General features: G+C 50.7%; 1 protein-coding gene across 1 annotated transcript; it reads right to left on the bottom strand.

The window, feature by feature from the left end:
* Positions 1 to 807: 807 nt before the first annotated feature.
* On the bottom strand, positions 808 to 10,316 carry PPP1R1A (protein phosphatase 1 regulatory inhibitor subunit 1A). Its single transcript, XM_028532124.2, has 7 exons — positions 10,071 to 10,316; positions 6,391 to 6,451; positions 5,140 to 5,177; positions 4,750 to 4,813; positions 2,479 to 2,634; positions 1,459 to 1,565; positions 808 to 941 (listed from the first exon to the last, which is right to left on the bottom strand). Exons 1-7 carry the CDS (start codon positions 10,152 to 10,154, stop codon positions 936 to 938), a joined length of 516 nt encoding a protein of 171 aa, XP_028387925.1. The 5' UTR covers positions 10,155 to 10,316; the 3' UTR covers positions 808 to 935.
* Positions 10,317 to 23,308: the final 12,992 nt, after the last annotated feature.

Raw genomic sequence — 23,308 nt, 5'->3', positions numbered from 1 at the left:
TCCTTCCTTCCTTCCTTCCTTCCTTCCTTCCTTCCTTCCTTCCTTCCTTCCTTCCTCCCTCCCTCCCTCCCTCCCTCCCTCCCTCCCCTTTTCCTGACACTACCTGGAAAATTCAAAAGCTGGGCAAGAGAGGCCTGGCTATGGTGTCTGAGGAAGTTCCTTATGCTCAGCTTCTGTCTTTTACCCTGGCCCCTTGTGTGTAGGACAAGGGGGAGAGGTGACCTTCCCAGTAACCAGCAGGGGCCTCTTAGTTAATAGCTACCATGTTCTCAATACATCTTTGCTAACCAGTTGGAATAGGGGTGGTGGTCTCCTCACAAGTGGAGAAGACAACACATCCTGAAGTCTGGGAATCACTGAAGCTTGGAGGGCCGACAAAGAGGCATCCCCAAAACATAACACTCGCTCTTTCCCATAGGCCATGGCAGGGTGCAGTTCCCCCCTTTGTCCAGCAGATGGTGCTCACAGCAAAGTTACAGTTGGACCAGCCTCACAGCTCTGGGTTTCACAGCTGTTGGGCAGCCCTGCCAGGTGGTGATATCTTCTTCAACAGGAAAAGAGAACCTAGGGTCATTCTTTCTTTTTGGTACCTTGTAAGTTAGTCCTTCCATCTATCTGACTCCCATCTCCCTTCCTGCAGCAAGTAAGGACAGGGTTGGAGAAAAACCCTCTTTTCAAGTCTGCGTAGCCTCCCTATTTTTTCTCTTCCAGAGGCAGCTGGGCAGAAGGGCAGGGGGCTGTAGAGAGGGCAGACAAGAAGGGAGGGAGAAATGTTTCTCCAAGTCGGGAAAGAAGGAAAATGCCAAGGACCTAACACCAAATTTATGACTTTTTAAAAACAAGAGATTTCCCCCCAAAAGTGGAGAAATAAGAAACAAATCCAGTGTCCACACACTCCCAACTGCAGTCTTGAATCCGGGACATCCCCTTCACTCTCAGACCTGTTGTGGGAAAGGAGACAGAAAGTGAGGGTGAGTGAGAGGCCAGTGGGCCTGTTGTCCCCTCCCCTGCTGGTCTGCCCAATGAGCTTGTTAGTCAAGCATCTAACTTCTGTTGTCTGACACCAGTTCCTACCACTTGTCCAGTCTACACAGGGGAGGGAAGATTGTAAAAATCAAAGCTCATAAGGTTATTTTATCAATGCTTCCATTACAGGCAGGACCATAGCTCACTCTGCCTGGACAGGTGAGGATTCCTGTGGGTTACAAATGCCCTTTATCAGAAAATCCCTGGTCTATTTCTATCACCTATTCCAGGAGCCAGAAGTCCTAACAGAGTCTAACCTCAGTCCCTCCTGCTGCAGCTTCCCTGTTTTACATCCTCTTGCAACAGAGAAGGGCTCTCCAGTGATCAAGGCTGGTACTTTGTTCCCCTTTCCCTGACTCCAGATCTTAGCCCTTGGCTTCATCCACACGGCCTGCTCTCCAGCAGACCTGCTGTGCAGCCCTGGGGGCTTACCGAGTTGGCTCCCTGGGAATCCAATGGTGGTATATGGGTTGAAGGTTCCTCTGTGCTGGGTTTCTTGCTGTCCCTCTTCTGAGTTTTTGGGGTGGATTCTGCAGGCTCTAAGGAGGGAAAACGGGGGGTGGGAGGGAGAGGGGGCATCCATGAAGGCTTGTAGAGAGGGCAGTGCATCTGCTCACCCCATCCCATTCTCCAGTGACCCCTGAGAGGAGCCAAGACAAAGCTGGGGCAATTGGGCAAGACTGACAGGGTTTTTTCTGATCACAATTCCTACTCTATGTTTTTTAATTTATCTGTAATCAGAAATAGAAAAAAAACCCTCAAAAAAATTAAAATTTGGGTACAATCTCAACATGCGGCTAAATCTAACCTGAACTGATAGGAAGCTATTTATAGTCTATTTATCCCACTTAGTGGGACAATTCATTTCACTGTAGAAATATTAATGTGTTTGATTACAGGGTGCTCTGCCGGGGGCATGATGTAATATACATTATACAAACTGTATCATTTTTATAAAATTGGAAAAAATTCTGACTTCTGGAATAATTGGGATAAGGGACTATGAATGTGTATTAACAGTATCCCAACGGTTTCCATTTATTACATGCTTTGTATGTGTCAGCTACTGCGCAGTCTCATTTAATTTTCACAAACAACCCAGTGAAATGGGCACCGTCATTATCATTTTATAGGGTGAGGTTCGGTAAGTTGCTCAAGGCCTCTGGGCTGGGAAAGGGGCAGAGTGGGGCTTCTAGCCTGTGAGTGCTGTTTCTGTCAGGATAGGCTGCCCTCTACAGCCATATTGGGGCCGGGGGGGGGGGGCGGGGGCTCTGAAGTACAGCTGGGAGGGCTTGGGGTCATTCAGTAAGGAAAGGTGAAGAGATGCAAATATATGCAATCCATGCAGATATATCCATATTTTGAAGACAGTTCCTGGCTATTGCTAGACCCCTCCTCACAATAGTAAGGCTTGGCTTCTCTTGGGCTGGTCTCTGCCCAGCCTGAACATACTTTGTGCTTTCTCAGAGGCGCCCAGCCTGGACTCTGCTTCTGTGTCTGTGATCCCAGATGGGCAGGTCTCCTGGGTCCCTGTGCTCTCAGCGGCTCCCTCAGGCTCTTCTTCCTGCTGCTGTTGCCCCAGGTGATGTTCAACCATCATCTGGAGCTCTGGGGGCACAGAGAAAGGGAGGGAACCGTGGACATGGTTGCCCAGAGCCTCCTCTGTGGACCCTCAACCTCCACAGACCCAGCAAATGGCCATCACACTCTGCCAGTGTGGTTTGACTTTCCCATCCCCCGAGACTTGAACAAGGAGGGACATTTGCTAGGCAATTAGGAGGGACTAAAGCTAGACAGTAAAACATTTCCTTCAAAGGTAAAAAAAAAAAGGTGTAGGGAAGAGCCTTTTAGAACAAAAGATCATCCTAACTTGCTGGGATACTTGGTCTCCCTTGGGGACAGGAGAAAAGACTCAAGTTAGAGTCAAGAAATATTTGAAATCAAAACAGCATGGTGCTGGCATAAAAGCAGACACACAGACCGATGTAACAAAATAGCCCAGAAATAAACCCCCATCTATACGGCCAAATAATAGGACAAAGGAGGCAAGAACATACAGTGGGGAAAGACAGTTTATTTAACAAATGGTGTTGGGAAAACTGTACAGACATATGTAAAATAAAAGGACACTAGACTACCTTCTTACACCACACACAAGAATAAACTCAAAATGGATTTCAGGCTTAAATGTAAGACCCCAAACCATAAAACTAGAAGACAACAAAGGCAGTAAATTCCTTGACAATGTTCTCGGAAATATTTTTTTCTGATAATATTTCCTTGGACAAGAGAAACAAAAGAAAAAATAAACAAATGGGAGTACATTAAACTAAAAACTTTTTCTACAGCAAAGGAAAACATCAACAGAATGAAAAGACAACCTACTGGATAGAGGAAGATATTCACCAATAATACATCCAATAAGGGGTTAATATCCAAAACTTACAAAGAGCCCATACAACTAAACACCATCCCCCAACAATCCAATTAAGAAATGGGCAGAAGACCTGAGTACACACTTCTCCAAAGAGGACATGCAGATGGCCAGTAGACATAAGAAAAGATGCTGAATGTCACTAATTATCAGAGAAATGTAAATTAAGACCACAATAAGGTATCCCTTCACACCTGTCAGAATGGCTATCATCAATAAATCAACAGTGAGTGTTGGCAAGGATGTGGATAAAAGGGAATCTTTGTGCACTGTTGGTGGGAATGCAAATTGGTGTAGCCACTGTGGGAAATGGTATGGAAGGTCCTCAAAAAATTAAAAATGAAACTGGTTTGTGACCCAGAGATTTCACTTCTGGATATTTATCTGAAGAAATCCAAAACGCTAATTTGAAAAGATATACGTACCCCTTTCTTCATTGCAGCATTATTTACAATAGCCAAGATATGGAAGTAACTTAAGTGCCCAGTAGTAGATGAGTGGATAAAGAAGATGTGGTACAAATACAAAATGGAATATTGCTTGGCCATAAAAAAGTGAAATCTTACCATCTGTGACAACACGGAAGGACCGAAGGTCCTTGCTAAGTGAGACAAGTCAGACAGATAAAGACAAATAGCACATGATTTCACTTATATGCAGAATCTAAAGGACCAAACAAACAAACAAACAAAATAGAAACAGACTTATAGAGAACACACCGATGGTTGCCGGATGGGAGGGAGTTTGAGGGATGGGCGAAAAAGGTGAAGAGATCAAGGAGTACAAATTGGTAGTTACAAAACAGTCACGAAGATGTACAGTACAGCATAGGGAATATAGTCAATAACACTGTGATAACTATGTATGGCGCCCGGGGGTAGTGGACTTATTGAGGAGGTCACTTTGTAAATTATATAAATGTTTAACTACCATGCTGTACACCTGGAACCAATATAAAATAATATTGCATGTCAACTGTAATTGAAAAGAAATTCTGAATACTTTTTATGTGCTACGCACTATAATGGGTGAGTTCATATATGTTCTTTAACTTAACTGCCATAGTGGGGTGGTATTTGGGGCTCCGTAGGTTAAGCAGGCTCCCCGCTCCCCAAGGCTGCCCAGCCAGTCGGGAGGCAGAGCTGGAATCCAGCTCCAGTTTGTCCAGCAACAACCCCACTATAATACAGGCAGACGACGACTTCCCAAGGGTTCCTTCCACAGGGGACATTAGGTCAAATGCTTAACCTCAGGCATAGAGGGGAAGAGATGGGAAGGATCTTACAAACCTTTCATTGTGGGAGTGGTCCTCGTCACCTTCTTCCGTTGCCGTGGAGACATGGCCAAAGTGGACTGTGAAGGACAGAACACCGGTGGGTGCCAGTCCTCTCACCTGCCTCCTCTGCCTTGCCATGCTTTTGGATTGTAATTGGGGGTAGGCATGGACTTTGTAAAGTAGAGGAAGAAAACTCCTGCTTCTCCAACCCCCTTACAATGGTGAGCAAGGAGACTGAGTGTGGGGTATGTTGGGAGAAATGTGTATGTGTGTCCACTCATGCATGTTTGGGGGTGCAGGGAAGAGGGAGTCAAAGGTTCTGCAGATGGAGGGCTCTGAGGACTAATCCCCCAAGGAGTCTGTGGATTCCCTGGGCTGGGCTGAGTGGGAGGGGCCAGCTCACCTTGAGTAGGGGGTTGGGGATCCGGTCTTCATCTATCTCTGAAGGGAACAAGGAAAAAGTGATGAGGATAGGCTACCCAGGGGGTCCCCACAGAGCTGACTTCCAAGGGGAGGAGTCTCTGCAGTCAGCTCCTTCCTGACTGTCCCTCACATCTGCCTCTAGGAAGTTGGCCCTGGTGGCTGCCCCAGACCTACTTTTTCTGGCTTCCTCCTGTTCTCCTGGCTGGCTTTACCCCTGCATCTAATTCTGTCCTTGACTCTGCAGGTGTATCTGTGTCTACATGCTTGCCTCAGACCTGAAGGTCCTAGGATCTGTGATCCCTTTGCACTTCCCTCTGAAGTATTTGTATCCCTTTCTCCTTCCATCCGTTCTCCCAACCCAGGTCCAGCACTAAACCCTTCAAGGAAGGAACATTGCAAAAACAATAGCAAATTTATCCTGTGCAGGAGCCAGGAATGTACAATCGTTTTCAGTAGTTGGAGGAAAGCTGGAGATGCAGGCATCCTGAACTCCCATGTAGCTTATCAGCACGACCACCTCGCTTCCACTCTCCGGTCAAGCTCCCCATGACATTCTCTGAGACCTTGGTCCTCCCCAGACCTTGATGGGGACACTGGTGACCAGAATGCCAGCTGCTCCCTGAGCTTTTTCTAACCTTCCCATCCCCCTCTGGGGGCTGTGAAGATAGCTGATGGAGGCGGTCCTTCTCCCCACAGCTGTCACTGCCTCTGGGGGTGGGGGCAGCAGCATCTGGGAGAAACCTGGAGGGCTGTTGCAAAGCAACCAGCACTCACTTGACCACCCCAATTCCTGGGGGGCTTAGCAACTGGGTGGTCTTCCTCCCCTTCCCAGCACTGCTCATCTCCCCAGAGCAAAGGAAATCCTCCTGCTAATCCAGCCACTACTTTTCTGCCCCCAGGGTTGAAGAGATCTCCGACCTCTTAGAAACGTGCTTCTTGCCCTGGCTGGCATAGCTCAGTGGATTGAGCGCGGGCTGTGAACCAAAGTGTTGCAGGTTTGATATCCAGTCAGGGTACATTCCTGGGTTGCAGGCCATGACCCCCAGCAACCACACACTGATGTCTCTCTCTCTCTCTCTCTCTCCCTCCCTTCCCTTTCTAAGAATAACTAAATATTTAAAAAAAAGACAAAAAAAGAAATGCACTTCTTCTACCTGGCGCACCTTTTCTCACCAGACCCAGCTGTCCTCAGCAGCCCCCACTCCCCTCAGTGAGCCATCCCAAAGGTTACCTGGGGATGACTGGTCACTGGTCAGCACGAGGGTGGCAGGGGTGGGGCGACGCCTCCGAATCTGAGGAAAGAGGTCAAGTACATGTGGAAGCATCAAAGCCCCACTAACACCACTCAGCAGTATAATCCAGGTCAGCCAGTTACACTTCAAAAAATGTCATGTTACACTGAACCTGCTATCCCAGGGTGGGCCTTCGTGAGCCCATCCCTCTCTGCTGGGGACCCAAAAGCCTTCCCCCACTTTCTGCACCCCTGCCCCCTTTCTGTCTCTGCATCTCCCCCCAGTCCTGGCCCCAGGTCTCCATCTCAGCAGCTATATCTGCTCCAGCACATCGATCTCTGGCCCGCTGTCCTTCCGTCCATCCTGGATCAATGGTCAGAAATAAACTGAGGGCAAAAGCACAAGGCTCTTCCCTCAGTCTCCCAGCCCACCCCCGAAACAGACATTAACCCTTGGTGGGCAAGCACCTGCAGAGCACCCCTGCATCCTCCACGCAGCCTGGGAAGTCAGCACAGAGGCTGTAGGTCTAAATGTTCATTCCCCTGGCCTGTGCCCCTCGCGCTGTAATGTCCTTTCTAACCTTAGACACATTGCCTTTCTGATTCGTCAGAAATGGTCTGTGGAAATCCTTGTCATGGTAAATGTAAATGAGCTGGAGCCTGGTCAGGGCCTGAGACTAAGCCGAAAAATCTTATCCTGGGCTCTGGCTCCCTTTCTAAGAAATTAACATATGAGAGCTACTTGCTGGGCTTCTGAGCCCCATTCCTGTTGCTGTTCTTTTGTCATGCTGCCAATAAAGTTGATTGTTGTTGAAGTTGGTCCAAGGACTCTTGGGACATATAGTTTTTGCTCTTTATTTGGAGGGTTTAGGGACTTGGAAGTAAGGGGAAGGTGGGGTTGGAGTCTCAGCAGCTCCCTCCAGGGCAGCAGAAGGGAGGGAAGGCTAAAGGGACTGCGAAAGGGGCTGCAATTATCCAGGGCTGAGAGGGGTAAGGGGAGAATGCTGAATGATCAAATTCCTATCTTTGTGTATCCATTTAGTATCATTATCACAGGGAGTGAGGGTGGTAAGATGCCTGCCCTTCTCTATGCCCAGGAAATGGGTACCAGCCATAGCCAGAGGGGTTCAGTCAGAGCAGGATTCTCCGCAAAGAACGGGCTGCATAGGGTGGGGGTTTGTTAAGGTAGGGCAGTACATTCTCAGGAGAATCCAGTGACATCTGGTTTTGGTGACATTATCAAGGTCCCTGGCACTAACAGTCTTGTGTATGTGTGCACACGTATACACATACACTGCACAAACACTAGCTGTGTCTGTCTCTGGCTATTCCTGGTGCAAATGTGCCAGGCATGTGTGCTTCAGGTATGTGGGTGGGGGCCATCCTTCCCCTAGGAGGAAACTCCTCCTTTCTGTTTCTCTCCTTCCCTGGGGTGGGGGCTGGCTGTGGAAGAGACAGGGAGAGGGTGGGGTACAGATTAGTGGGAGTTGGGAGCCTGAGAAGGAGACTCTAAGTGTGACAGAAAGGGCCTTTGAAAGGACAGTGGGGCTCTGTGATCTTGCCCAGGTCCCTTCCTTAGCCAATCTCCTAGGCTTGGACAAGATTTCTAAGCACTCAGTGTCCTTGAGAATTGTGAGGGAACAAAGTAAGACTTCCCAAAGCACTGCCCAGGCACCTGAACTACTAGGAAACCAGTAGATGCTCTCTTTTCTTTCTTGCACTTATCCCAAGTCCTAGCTCTTAAGGACACCTGGTGCCTTTGCCTCTGATTTATTTCCAAACCAATCATGCCAAGGACCTGGTAGTTGTGACCCCCACCCCCTGACACTCCATGCTCTCCCCATCAGATCTTCTGGCCGGTTTTTGCCCTCTCATGTCAGTCTGGGTTATTAGCTCTTGCCAAACCTGGAGTTTTTTGCCTGCACACTTGGGTAACACAGCAGGAGGGGCTGAGGTTAGACTGCAGGTAAAATTTCAGGCTTGGTAGATGATTTCTGAAGATTAGAGAAAAGCAGGCTCAAGTCCCAGCTCTCTTTGTCCCTCTGGCTCCTTAGCACTGCCTCATCCCTCTCCTCTGCCCCCGGACCCTGAACCAGCTGCCCTCCCCCAACAGGCACCTACACCTGCCTCCGCTAACACCAAACAGATGCAGGTGTCAGGTAGTGAGACCTGTTTGTGCCAATGGAAGGCAGTTCTGCTTGAAACCTCATCCCTAACCCCCACAGCCCACACTCTTGGGCCATTTTCCTGGGTCTGAGGTGACCTTTGCCAGTCCCCTGCCTGCAGGGATAGTGGCCTTTCTCCTGGGCCCAGGGACCACTCCCCATGCTCCTTATTCTCCACTCTCCTCATCCTCAGGGGCTCGGAAGTCTCACCACGATCCCTCTACTGTCCCACTTCACAGGTCTGGAGATGTGGTTCCCCCAGGCCAGGGAGAGGATGGAGAGGCAGGTACCTAACCCCTACCCACATTCAAAGCTGAAGTTACAGGGAGAGAGAGTGTACACCTTCCCATCTAGACCTTATTCTACCAAACAGTTGGATCAACAGAAAGAACATTGTCTCAGCCCATGCTGAGAGGCCACAGTGTTTTTTCAGGTGGGGAGGCCCAGCAGAGCCCTGGCAGCCAGCTGGGGGAAGTGAAGAACTGACCTTGTGGGCACGGGTATTCTTTAGGAAGAGGGATATCTAGGCAGAGCGAGGGAGATCACAAAGGAGATGGGGAAACCAGCAAATATTTGGCAAACAGGCTGTAGTAGTGACCAAGGTGGTCGCCCTCTCCACTCATGCTCACTCTCCCTGAGACACACACTTGCTCACACACTCGCACACGCGGCTGCCGCCTCTGCCAGGCTGCTCTGAGCTAAAAATAGTCCAGGCTAGGAGGCTGGGCCCCGGCCCTGGACTCCCACCCCTTGAGCCAAGGCCAGCACAGGGCTTCTCCCCTGCCGATTGCTCAACTTGAACCCCAGCCCCTTACAGCCCCTGCCTGTGCCTTCCCAGTGCCATCCTCTTTATGCCACCCCCACTCCCTGCTCCAAAAGGCAGTAGTTGGGAGAAAGGATCCACGTGTCCAGACTTGCAGAAAGGGGAGCCTCAGCCTGCAGACTGGCCGGACCACCTCCCCTCCCAAAGCCCCAGCCCTCGCAGTTCCCCAGCCCCTGCCTGTCCTCACTCTCAGGGATCCTGCAGGGTCGTCCCTGGTTAGGAAAGGCCCAGGAGGCGATTTCTCTTCTTTCCACTGCTACTGCACCAGGCTCCCTCCATTTCCTGCCCTCTCCGCTCACCCCTCCCGCGCTGCTGCGAGTACCCTTCAGCTCCCCCGCGGAGCGCCGAAACTCTGCCGGGGATGACTGGGTGGAGGATGCAGGAGTGGCGGAGGAGGGAGGGGTCGTGTCCTTAGGCAGCCCCTTCCCCCGGGGCTGGGGAGGCAGGGAGCGACTCTCGAGGGGACGAGCTTCGAGTGGAGGCGCTCGTCCTTCCGTCGGTCTCGAAGAAGCACAGATAGGGACATGTGGCTCCGACGGTGGGGGAGGGAATGGCAGACCCCCAGACTGGGCGCGTCCGCCCTCAGTGGCGCACTGCTAGGGGAGGACTAAGCGGGGATCTCGGATCCTACAGTCCAGGGACCCCTCCTCCTCAGCTGGGCGAGTCACCCGGCGCCCCTCCCTGCTCCGCACCTGCTCCGCCGCCTCCGGGTCAAGGTGCGGCTCCAGCAGCGGGACCGTGAACTGGATCTTCCGGGGGCTGTTGTCCGGCTCCATAGCTGGGCGGCGGCCGCTGGCCCGCGCTGCAGCGGGCGGGAAGGCGGCGGGACTCGGGGCTGGGGCGGCCGCGCTGCCTCTCCGCTCCGCTCCGTTCGGTCCCCGGCCCCAGCCCGGCGCGCTGAGCTCGCGGCTCACCGCTCCGCGCTCCCAGCTCGCGGCCCCCGGGACTCTGCGGCCGCCTATTGGCTCCCCACCCGCCCCTCAGGCCCCCCTCCCTCCCCCAGCCCTGAGCCTTAACCCCGTCGTGGCTGCGCCGCTGGCTGCCGGGGTCTCCACCCCGCGGGCGGGCGATCGGGGTGTGGCCGGTGCCAGTCCCGGTGGACAGCTCCGTGGGCATGCAGGTGTCCTCGGAGCTCTGGGCAGGGAGGGGTGTGGGGGCGGCTACCAAGAACTTCTCCAAGCCCGGGCAGGTTTTAGGGGCTGGGCGTGTGGAGGGGCACTGCGAGAAGGGAGGCAACAAACGCGAAAGGAAGATTTCATTTATGATGTTAAAGGGGGTTGTCTCATAAAGAAAAGAAGGAAAGGGGATTTAGGCATGCAGCAGGAAGGATTAAGGCTAGACAGGGAGAAGGACTTTTCCTTAGGAAGAACACACTAGAGCGGAGATGGCAACCTGGAGGGGATCGGCGAGGTCTGGGCACCAGACCGGTGTTCCCTGGGAGGCAGGGAGGGGAACTGGAGGCCTTAGAGGGACTCCTGAGGCCGGGGCCTCTTCTTAAAGTGTTGCCGGTGGTGGGTGGAGGACTCAGAGAGAGAGGACCATCTGGGACTCAGCAGAAGGCGTAATGGGAATGGCAAGCCAATAATGCTTGTGAAATAGATTTCTTTTTCTGCTTGCTAAATTATGGGATGGGAAATCAGGTGAAAGGCCTGCAGGAAGAGGATGCTGGGGAATGAAGAGAAAAAATCCTTCGCTGGGGTGGCTTGTTTTTACAGATGGCCTGGGTTTCCAAAGTCACTACTGGCAGAATAATGAAATGATCTACTGTAACTGCAGGAATGGAAGTTAGACTGCGAGAAGAACTTACTGGTTTGGTGTAGGACCAAGATGTCAATCAATACTAGAGAGTAAAGGAGATAGAATATTCATAGGAGCTGCAGGCACTATGGCAGGGGCTGGGGGGCCACTGGATAGGTAGAGAGGAGCTGGGGCCCTGGGGAGGGGCAGGCTGGACATTCTAGGGTGAAGAGGACTGGGGGTGGAGGGGACAGGGACAGGGAGTTCTGAGGGAGGGGCCCAGTAGGGACCAGAGCCAGAGATCTATTTCTTTTGCTTTAAACCAAGCACCTGGAAAGTTCCATACGGCTCAGTGCCTGCTTCTCTGGGGACCCTATGGCCATCCTCTCCTGCAAAGGGTCAGCCTCAACCCTCAGTTACCTCCTCTCCCAGGCAGCCCTTCCTTGGCCTGGATTTCACATGGTCCCTTCCCCTGTTACCTCCCAAAATAACCTCCTCTGCTCTGCCCCCACCAGCCATATCACTTTACACATGCCAGGCCCATCTCAGTTTTCTCAGGGCAATGCTGGGACCCATGGGGGCCAGCCAGACCTCCGCCTGCTGTAAACTGGCCCTGTTCCGCTGTCATTTGGACTCCGGGGTCCCCTACACCCAGGCTGTATTTGCAGGGTTCCCTTGCTCTCTCTTCGATGTGGCAGGGCCAGTCTGGGAAACAGCTGATCGGAGCTCTTAGTCCCTGTTCAGGTCATTTGCTACCCACCCCGTAGATGTGACAGCAAAGGGAAGGGTGCGAGGGCCAGATGCCAAGAGAAGGATGGGGTGGGGGATACCTGGGCCCAATAGGGCCCAGGTGTTTGCTCTGGCTCCTCCACTCACCCACCTCCTAAACATACACACACACAGCAGGGTCCAAAGTGCCCTTTAAATAGCTGACTTGTCTCTCCCCCACCCCTTTCCATCAGGACCCTGGAGCCTGAAGCCAGAATTCCCACGCCCCCATCTCTGGGGCCTTAGACTCTCCTTACTGAGCCTTGATTTCCTCATTTGTGCAATGGGCAGAAGAGTCCCTACCTGATGGGGTTGAGTGTCGTATAAGGTAAGGTATCTGGCACAAAGAGCCCTCAGTGAATGGATAAGTACTGTTTTCCTTGTCTTGTTATCTCCTCAAAGGACAGCAGAGTTAGGAGAATGACCTCACCAGTCTCTCTAAGACCTTCTACCTCCACCCCCTCACCCACTGCTGTCATCCAGTTTGCCTAGGCCTCTTTCACAGTCCCCCTTTTCCTCTCAAATTCCATCTGGTCATGGAAATTCCCCCCAAAGTCTCACACCACTCTTGATGTTGCTTTCTCAAGCCCTGGAGTGTCAGGTCCTCTGACCCAAAAGCTGTAGGTCAGAAGAGGGGTCCAGAGAGCTCAAGCCTTGGAGAAATGGCTAGTAGGGTCCTGCACAAAAAGAGGGGTCCTGGGAGCAGCTGGTGTGGGGGTGGAAGCAGAGGAGGAGAGAGCAAGAGAGAGGGAGGAGAGACAGCTCCTGGTGCTGGCTTCTGGAGGAGGCTGGGGGTGGGTGGCGAAGCGTTTATGGGTAGCGGGGAGGTGGCGTAGGACTGGCTTGCAGCCTTTGGTGCCGGGGTCTCCATGTGAGCTGTCATGTGAAGGTGTGAGGGCGACGTTTTGACTTTTTTTATGCCCAGAGCTGGGTGAGTGATTGAGCATCTGTTGGGCTTGTGGGTGGAAAAAGGTGTGGGTGGCTCACCGACAGGGCTGGGGGGTGGCGGAGCCATTCCTAGACCAAGTGAGAATTGGAGCCCACCCGTCCCAGTCCCCTCCCGGAGCTTGCACGTGTCTGTGCAAAGTGTGCGCATGAGTGCAGGGGCAGTCACAGCCCCTGCTGGAGGAGCAGTAGCTGTTCCACATGGCACACTTCTGGGTCGATGAAATATTTAAGGTTACAGAAATGTGACTTTGTGATGCAGTCACTTAAGGGCTCCCACCTGCCTCTACTCTGGGAGCTGGACTCTGGGTTAATAGGCTGCTCTTTGTTGCTCTCAGCACTTTCTGCTTTTGTTTATCTATCCTCTTCACCCCCACGAACCTTCTCGTGGCTTCTCTTGCACTGTCACTAATCTTTACAGCTGACCAGGAAGGAGGGCAGGTGGTATGATCTTTGTTTTGCTTTTCAAGGGCAGAGTCCTGTAGAGAGGTGATGCTGGGCTGGGCTGCCTGGCCTGGGATTTGGGAGCAGAGTTCAATTTCTCCCTCTGCTACTCACTGTCTGGGCCCCTCTGAGGTAATCATTCCCTCTCATCCTGGACGCACACACACTGGTCTCAGTTTCCTCATCTGTAAAAAGAGGGGAGCAGGTGACTGCATAGGTTTCTTCCTGTTCTAATATATTGTCATTCTGAGGTGGGGTGCTCCAGCGACATAGGCAGGAAGTCTGAGAACCCCAGGGGACTGGGCCCTTACCTGTACCTTTGCATTTCTGCCTGCCTGGCCCACATGGCAGGGGTAAACTCCTGCTTGTTGACTAAAACACGCACACACACTTTTCTGCATACACAGCTACAAGGAGGTGAGGCTGAAGACTGATCTTATATACCCAGAGGAGCAGTGCCCCATCCACACAGTCCCCCTGCGGAGCCATATGCTCATGCCGGTTTGCTGCAGTGTACTCAACATTCCTGGAAACTCTTTTAGAGTCATTGCAGAGCTTGTGGCATTTGCTCTGAGAGCCCTCCCTCATGGGGAAGTGAAACTTTGTCCTTCAGAGTGGCTTGGTTCTTCTGGAAATGAGCGAGAGTCAGTAGGGGTCATGCTGAGTGACGAAGGAAGGAGGCCAGGTGAGGAGTGGAACTTGATCTGGAACACAGGTATGGGAGGTGTGGGTGCCCTGCAGTGAGGGTCTGTGTCCCCTGGGGCTCCGAAGCCCATCTAGAAGTTCTCTGCAAGAGAAGTTTCCAGAACATCTTATGAGACCCGGCAGCACCATTAGAGTAGGTGTGTGGCCTCTCAGGGGCTGACTTTGAAGGCCCAGCTTCCTCCAGCTGCCTATGGCCTGGTTTGCCTGTGAAAAAACCCATCGTGGCAATCCTGCCAGGCTTGGGTGCACACCCCCCTGCATCTGGTGCTCTAGGGAATGGGTCCAGAGCTGGTGATTCAAACAGGGGGAATGCTCATTTCCAAAGTGCTTCGCCCCTGTCTGAACCATAAACTGGTAGAGGTGGAAGAGACGTAAAAATAGACCAATCCGTCCCCTTCAAGAGGGGAAACTGAGTGGAAGAGAGAGAAAGCAGCTCTCCCAAGGACTGGAACTTATGTTAACACTTTCCCACCAGATTTGGTGGCTAAGGCGGGAGCAATGGCTGAACTGAAGCAGAGGCATGGACCAGATGGCCTCTTGAGATGCATTTTTAACCCTATGATTGTCACTGGTCTAGGACACCCAATCCCTAGCAGCCTCTAGTTAGCTGCTTCCACCTCCAAGTCTTTAAGAGGTTGAATTTATTCTTCCACCCAGTACTTGTGGGGCAGTCACATGTGCCAGGCATTAGGTTAAGCACTGGGGATACAGTGGAGCACAAAACAGGTACAGTCTCTGTCCACTAGCATCTTCTAGCCTCGAAGGGGTCAGTGTGGAGTGGGATGATTAAGTAATTATAAATGATGACTAAGTAGTTATAAATTATTTAAAAAGTAGAAGTACTATAAGAATAAGGCACATCAAAGCAGGAGGAAGAAAGGGCCTCTGACAGGTTGGATGCACACCGCCCCTCTCCTCCAGCTCCTTCCAGGAGGGTGACTAAATACCCAGCCTCTGGAACGGTCTGCCTGGCTTCAAATCCCAACTCTGCAACTAAGTAGCTCTGTGACCTTGGGGATGACACTTAACCTCTCTGAGCCCCAGATTCCTCACCTGTAAATGACAGGCATGTCTATCGTTACAGTGAGGGTTGGGATGAGGTAATGTCCATAAAGAACCCAGCTCAGTGCCTAGCACCCATTCAACACTTGAAGAACAGACATTAATAGGGAGGAATTCATCTTAGCAAATGTTTCTTTTGACTGGAAAAATCAGAGATGAAGAAATGGGTATTTCAAAGCTTTCAGAGTTGGGGGCAGACACCCCTGCCCCTTCTCAGCCAGTTTCTGCTCCTCCCCACCCTTGTCTGAGCAGCTGTTCTCCATGTCCAGCTGTATCCTCATCAGCATGGATGATCACCCTGCCCTGCTAATTAACACCCGCACTGTTAATGATTAAATCTAATGACTTTGACTTGGGGGTGGGATGGAAAATTCCCCAGCCACAGGACGAGATGAGGGTAGGTTACCAGGAGTAGGAGCAAAGGGCCCCCTGGGCTCTGGACGTGCTGTTGATGGAAGGCAGCTGGGAGCAGATGCCGGGTTTTCTCCCCAGGCTGCTCAGCAGGGGAGTGGGCGTGGAGGGGGGGGCACCCTCCTCCCAGGCTTGGCAGAGGGCGCTGGGCCCCAGCCCAAACCGTGGCATTCCTCTTGCCGGGGGTCAGCCATTGACTGCTGCTGGGGCTGGAAGGGCCGGAGTGAGAAGGTGTATCAGTTCCCTCAGGCTGCTGTAACAAAGTGTTTTGACTGGGTGGCTTCAATAACAGGAATTTATTCTCTCCTGGGCACCTTCCTGGCCCCCCAGAGCTTTGCTGTCTCTCGCAGTTCTGAAGGCTAAGAGTCTGAGGTTAAGGTGTCAGCAGGGCTGTGCTCCTTCTGAAGGCTCTAGGGAGGGAACCTGCCTTGCCGCTCTCGGCCCCTGGCGGTCCCCGGTGGCCCCCAGTGTTCTCGGTTTGTGGCTATGTAACTCCGGTCTCTGCCTCTGTCTTCGCAGGTGTCCTTTCCTCTTCTGATAGATGTCTGCCATCGGATTTAGGACCCACCCTAAATCCAGGATAATTTCAGCTCAAGATGCTTAATTAATTACATTGACAAAGACCCTATTTCCAAATAAGGTCACGTTTTGAGATCCTGGGTGGACATGAATTGTTTGGAGAGACTTCTGGACCCACTGCAGACAGTGAGAGTGCCTGAGGGGCTGGGAGAGGGTGAGCACCGGAGCTGGCGCTGAGGCCAGGGGCATGCCTCCCCTCCCCCAAGAAGTGGAGGCAGTGCTCAGGACCCTGGGTGGGCGGGACGGGGTCTCCAGAGGCCTCTAAACAGGGGCTACTGATGGTAAAGAGAGGAAGGAATGGGACCAAGGATGTTCTAGCTTGGGGGAAAGAAAGCTGAGGGAACTTAGAAGGGGATATCCTGGGTCCTTATAATTTATTTAGTTCTGTTGGAGGGGAAAGTGTAGCCTGCATTATATTATATATTGCACCTATTATTGTATATGTTTTATATTGTATATTATATACTATATGACAACCACAATTTGCCATAGAATAAAAAATTAAGTTGTATTTTGGTTACATGACAACTTGGTGTTATGAGACAATCCTTTATACTTTATTGGGCCAGAGGTCACAGGTAATTTTTTTCTCTTGCTTCTGGGTGAAAACCCAGGAAAACCTTTTAACTATTTTGCTCACTCTCAGATGAGACACCGACTCAACTCAGCGATTAGAATGACCAGGCCAATACATGAATCGAAACAAACTATTCAATGCCACTGTCCACAGCCTGTGGGCTCCTGCTGCAGTTGGAGCCGTGGGAAGGGGCAGCGTAGTGCTCTCCCTCCCCCGCCCCCCCCTCCCCAGCCCTAACTGTCACCCACTCCCCTTAGATGCTGCTTCTGGGTGAGGTATGTTGGCAGGGAGGTTGACTGGGTGGTGTAGAGCAGACCGGAGGCGTTGGTGAGTTTTGACATCAGCTGGCTCACAGCCTCCTCCTCCCTCAACTAGCAGTATCCTCCTTCCTTCCTCTCTGATGTCCTCTGGTGACCACTCTCTCCCGGGCCCATTCCTGGCCCCTCAGGGCTTTGCTGTCAGCCCGTTCACCTGTTTCTTTGTCCCAGAAACCCGAGCCTTCTCCTCCAGCTGCTGGGATCCCTTGGTCCCTTGAGATAGTCCCACTGGACAACACCCAAGATGGATGCATGGGGATATACTTGTTTCTCTCCCAGGACATAGAGCTAGTTCTTTTGTTGCCAGGCAAGCGCTGGCAGCCCAGGGCGTTCCAGAGTCCCAGCTCTGCCAGCCTGCCCACACAGCCCTTCCTTGGTCCTCCTCCCTCCTTCTAAACTTAGGGTGGCACACAGGCACCAGACCACTCTGCCCCTGGCCCATGCAAGCTTTCAGTAAGTTTGCTATAAGAGGGTAGGTAGGGCCCTCTCCCCTTTCTTGGGAGAAAGGGGATGGGGCTCACAGCACAGCTGTATCCATACATTTCCTCCTTATAAAATCTTCCTTCTCTCCATACTATGCTGCCTTTTTATATCCTCAATCTGGCTGAGGGGGTTAGAAACTAGTTCTTAAAAATTTCCTTTGAAATGCTTCATAGGATGATTTGACACCTTATTTTGAAGTTTCATCTGTTGTACCTTGGTGCTTAGTTGAAATTCTAATTTTAGTGTTCTGCTGTGTAAGCATCTGGGACAGTTAAAATTGTGCCAGTAGAGAGGAGCATCAGGCTCTAAATCCATATGGTCGACTTCTCTGTCAGGGAACAGGACACTGAGCAACCGGCCCTGAGGTGAAATGGTCACCAGAGGGCAGCAGATCCTGCTTCAAATCGTTTCCTTCCTTGGGCTCATTGGAACTAAATTATACGGAGACCAGCTGGTGCCCAGGTGCTGGGCCATGAGGAGGAAATGTTCTCCTGTTCTGTTCCATCACCTGGCTCCCTAATATTGGCCCTGCTTTCTGACTTTCTGCAGTTTAGCCACTGTTCTTTCATTTGCAGTATCAAAAACATCCACTTATTGTACTAAACGCCTACATTGTAATGGGCCTGGCAATTAAAGCTACGCTTTCTGCGCTGGACAAACACAGCCAGGGAGGGAGGTCTGTGAACAGACACAGTAAGTGCAAAACAGCAACAGCTGTCGAAGAGGCAGAAGGAAGGGCTTTGTACTGAGCCCTTTGTGTCAGAAGCAGAGAGCAGGCTGATGGTGGCCAGGGGCGCAAGGTGGGGGAAATGGGTGAAGGTGTTCAAAAGATACAAACTTGCAGTCATAAGTTAAATAAGTCCTGGGGATGTAATGTACAGCCCGTGACTACAGTCAACAAGGTTATCTTGTATATTTGAAAGTTTCTAAGAGGGTTGATCTTAAAGTTTCTCATCCTCCCCCCAAATTTGTAACTGTGAGGTGATGGATGTGCTAACTAAACTAATTTTGTTAATCATTTCACAATACACACAAATATCCAATCATCACATTGCACACCTTAAACTTATACAATGTTATATGTCAACTATATCTTGATAAAGCTGAAACAGAAAGAAGGGCTTTGGGAACACTGAGGAAGGAGCAGGAACTGGAGAAGTCTTCATGGAGGATGGAGAATTGGTGAGTTTTTTTTAAGGATGAGTAGGATTTTGAGGAAGAAGAGGTGTGAGAATAAGGGGGAGGTAGTTTGACAATTCCCAGGGAACAAGAAAGTTGACAGATGACAAGGAAGGTGGAGGGTAGCGGAAAGCGGTGGGTTGGAGAGGGAACTGGGGCCCTAGTGGGGGAATTTTGGGAAGACTGTTTTCTGCTATTAGCAGAAGCAGAGCTTCCTTTTCAACTGCTCAGTCTCCAGGAAGAGGGGCTGAGGCTGGATGACTGAAGATTTCATTGAAATTAGAGGTTATCAGAGAAAATGGGGAGATGGGAGCCTTGAGCTTTGCAGGGAAGAAACGCTGGAAAGCTTCGATGTTGTTTAGCGTTGAAGAAGGCTCTGTCAGGGGTGGGGTGACGGGGAGGTGAGGGCATGGAGTCAGACCGGCTTGGGAACAAATCCTGATTCTTTCTATACCCGAGTGAGCCTGGGCTGATTGCTTTACTTCTCAAGCTTATTTCCTAATCTACAGATTGGGAATAATAATTCCTACATGCTAGAGATGTTGCAAGTATTGAATGAGACAATATACATAAAATGCTTAGCACAGTGTCTGGTAAGCATTCGTTAAGTGGTACCATTTATTATTAGAATGATAATTGCCTTCAGATGTTTCAAAGGTTGTCACATGGAAACCACTAACTTATCTGTTCTGCTCCACCAGGCTGAACTAGTGAGGCAAGCGAGAGGGAGATAGATTTGGTCTGGCCAGGGGGAGAATGCTCTTACAACCAGAGCCCCCGAAGCCTGGGAGGGGCTGCGCTGTGTGTATGGAGATCTCTGTCACTGGAAGTACCCAGGAAGTTCTCTGGAGGATCCTTGAGTCGGACCCAAGCTGGGCCTTTAAGGGCCCTTCCTAAGTCAAATTTTGGGATCCTTTGGGTTGTTCTGAAGCTGTGCATTGGAGTCTACAAATGGGAGATTTTGTGGTTACCCTTGGGGAAGAGAGGCCCTTGGGGAGATGGAGCTGGCAGTGGGGAGAATCGGTGTCTCCACACAACAGCGTGGCAATGACTAGAGGGAAGGGGCTGCGTGGGATGGGCAAAGGGGGAGAAAATGGGGACATCTGTAATAGTGTCAACAATAAAAATAAAGTAAAATAAACAGAAGAAAAAAGAATCAGTGTCTCTCCTGTTCTAGGGCCAAATGACCCACAGCCTTGGCTATCCAGTCGCTTCGGGTGAGGGGAGAGCGTGCAGGAGACTCTGAGGAAGCTGTCCGGTCCCTCCTCCTGCCCCCATGTGATATAGCTCCATATTCTGCGTGGGAAGTTTGGGGCTGGTGAGGGGTATTCTTTAAGCCCTTTCCCTCACACCCAATAAAAGAAAGTCCCTACGCTGGGGTGGGTCCTCCTGCTTGTCCACGGGTTGAGAAGCCCTCCTGAGACATAATATCAGATCTCTCCACTGCAGTGTCTGGGCCTCTGATACTGCACCTTGTTCTCTGGGAATGTGGTCTTCTCCTCAGCTCTGCATTAATTCTGTAGAAGCTGGGGGAGAGCACTGGAACTTTGAGCAAAGGCTTCTCAGTCCTTCCCAGAATCTTTTCTTTCCAAACACTTTGAGGGAGGGAATGCTGGCTTGTGCCCCTTTCCATCAGAGGGGAGGGCTCTGCTCCCTTCTCCACCAGACCGTGAGTGTCGGTGTGCACCCCTCTGGTTTCTCTGTCCCTTACTTGCTCCTTCCTGGGAAAGGAGTAGCTAATGTTACCATTTCTTTCATTCATTCATTCATTCATTCATTCAATTTACTCATGAATTTAATTCAGACTCATTCATTGAACTCCAATTGTTTGCTTGATAATTACTGTTCAAGGTATTAGAATGAAAATGGTGGATAATAATGGTCACCAATTTCCCCAGTTTCATGCAGCTTGCATTTTTTTTAAAGATTTTATTTATTTTTAGAGAGGGGAGGGAGATAGAGAGAGAAAGAGAAACATCAATGTGCGGTTGCTGGGGGTCATGGCCTGCAACCCAGGCATGTACCCTGACTGGGAATTGAACCTGTGACATTTTGCTTCGCAGCCCACGCTCAGTCCACTGAGCTACACCAGCCAGGGCCAGCTTGTATTTTTGTGAGGCAGAAAGTATATAAACACCTAAACAAGTATATAAATAAGATAATTTCAAAGCATGGCAAGTGCAGTGAGGGAATAACCAGGTGAGGTGACAGAAGGGACTGGTGGGAGGACAGATGGGTAACCAGGGAAACTCCCTCTGAGAAGAGACACATGAGCTGTGACCTGAAGGAGAAGGCGTCAGCTGTGCAAAGAGCAAGAGGAACAGGGTTCAAAGCAGGGGGAACAGCAAGGGGGAAAACCCTAAGCTGGGAAAGATGCTGTGTGTCCCAGGAGCCTGAAGGATGCCAGCACACCTGTGCCGTACAGAGCAGGAGAGTGGGCTAAGATGAGGTTTGGAGTGGGGGTTGGGGGAGGGGGGATAGGTGGGAGTCAGACTGTGTAGGGCCTACAAGTCCTGGTAAAGAGTTTGGATTTCATTTGAAGTGCAATTGAAAAATACCTAATGGTTTTAAGGAGCAGCAGACTGACCAACATAATTTACTATATACTTTAGAAAGATCATTTTGCTTAAATGCTGAAGGGAGGATGAATTGGTAGGGGTCAGAGGGGAGGCAGAGTGGTTAGTCAGAAAGCCCTTGCAGCGTCTGAGGGATAAATCCTGGCAGTGGAACTAGGCTGGTGGCCATGCAGATGGGGAAGGATGAAGTCAAGATGCAGTTCAGACACAGAGTCTAAGACACATTGATGTGGGGGTTGAGGGAAAGGCAGGATTCAAGATGTACTCATAGGGCTTTGGCTGGTATAATCGAGTATATGCCAGTTATATTTAATGAGATGAGAAGATGAGATAGATACATATATTAAAACACTAATTCAGGTGCAGGAGCAAGGCCATCATACTCCGGCATAAGCAGAAGTTAGGTGGGGGCAATGTGGAGGCTCCACAACACTTCCGACCCAGGCTCTTTTTATCTTGTCACTCTTTCTTTTTCAGTATGTGGTTCCATTCGGTGGCCTAGGATGGTGCTACAGCTCCCAGCTCTTCCTCTCATTCCAGTCCGTGGGGAGGGGAGAAAAGAGGAGGGGGGAACATACTCCTTTTCTGTCAAGAATACCACCAAGAATTTGCCCTTATCACATTTGCTCACATCCTACTGACCACAGCCTAGTCACATGGCTCCATGTTTCTGCAAGAAAGCCTAGGAAATGTAGTCACTACCTTCATGGAAAAAATGGCAGAGTCAGTAGGTTGGGAGTCTGGATAAGGTCAAAGAGTTGTTATGACTGGACTTTTAAAGTTAAGGAGATGAAGGTCAGGAGGTTGTAGACAGAGGATGAGATTCTTGAGCTGAAGATTTAGGAGGTTACTATAGCAAAGTGTAAAACAAGGACTGGGGTACGAAGGTCAAGGACCAAGAAGCAAGAAGGTAGGAAACGTCATCTGTGTAGATGCTGAGCATCATCAAGAATGATGACAGGAGCAAGTAGGGGGGGGAAGGCCTGGAGCCAAGGTCAGGAGTGAATGAGGGAGGTGGGCTGGGAGGGGGACAGCCTCCCTTCCGAGCTTCTAAGGAGGGGAGCTTTTGAAGTTGGAAGGAGGGGCAGTGGTGTAGAAGCAGCAATGGGGAGCAAGAAGGATTCCTCCTCCCAGTTTCTGGCTCTCAGGTAATCGAAAGTAAGGGAGAAAGCAGCTTCCACTTGAGAGCCCTGTAGAGGCTATGAAGTTCTTAGGAAATTTAAGAATACCATGTAAGGACAGGCAATAGAGAACATTCAAAACAAGATACTGGCAATGTCAGGGAGTTTGCTGATCACAGATCAGGAATTCTAGAGGGCACAGTAAGAGGGCTTGGGAGAAAGAGGCTGGGCAGAGGACTGGGTTGGGTTAGGGGTGGACAGAGCTGCAGGAAGTTGGGAATCTTGTTAATAGAGTCCTGGAGGCTTTGGCTTGGTCCTGGAGATGATTCAGGAAAACAGAACAGGAGAGACAAGAGGAACTTGGTTGCCCACCTTCCTCTAAGAGCAGTTGGGACAGATCATAGACCTCAGTACCTGGCTGGATAGTTTGGGGCCTCTGGCAACTGATTCCCATGGTACCAGGGACTAAGGGGATATGGGTGGTGGCCGGTGCCATGGGAGTAGGAGATGTGCAGTAGCAGAATAATGGCCCCTCAAAATGTCCATGTTCTAATCTCCAGAACCCGAAAGTATATTAGATTATCTGGCAAAGGGGAAATAAGGTTGCAGATAGAATTAAAGTTGCTAATCAGCTGGCTTTAAAACAGGGAGACTATCCTAGATTACCCAGGTGTATCCAGTGTAATCCCAAGGGTCCTTAATTGGAAAAGGGGTTCAGAAGAGAGAACCAGATTGATGGCAAAGGGAGAAGAACTTGGCTGGATGTTGCTGGCTGTAGAAATGGGAGAATGGGGCCATGAGCCAAGGCATGTGGTCGGCCTCTAGACATGGGCAAGGGCACAAAAATGAATTCTCCCCTCAAGCCTCCAGAAAGGATTGTGGCCTTGCTGACACCTTGATTTTAGCCTAGTGAGAGCCGTCTTGGACTCTGACCTCCAGGATTATAAAATAATGAATTTGTTTTGTTTTGAGCCAGTACATTTGGGGTAATTTGTAATTAGAAATTGTAATTGGAAAACTAATACA

The sequence above is a fragment of the Phyllostomus discolor genome, chromosome 2 (assembly GCF_004126475.2).
Source record: "Phyllostomus discolor isolate MPI-MPIP mPhyDis1 chromosome 2, mPhyDis1.pri.v3, whole genome shotgun sequence".
Classification (NCBI taxonomy): domain Eukaryota; kingdom Metazoa; phylum Chordata; class Mammalia; order Chiroptera; family Phyllostomidae; genus Phyllostomus; species Phyllostomus discolor.
The sequence above is the reverse complement of the archived record's forward strand: the minus strand, read 5'-3'. Positions and strand labels throughout refer to the sequence as shown.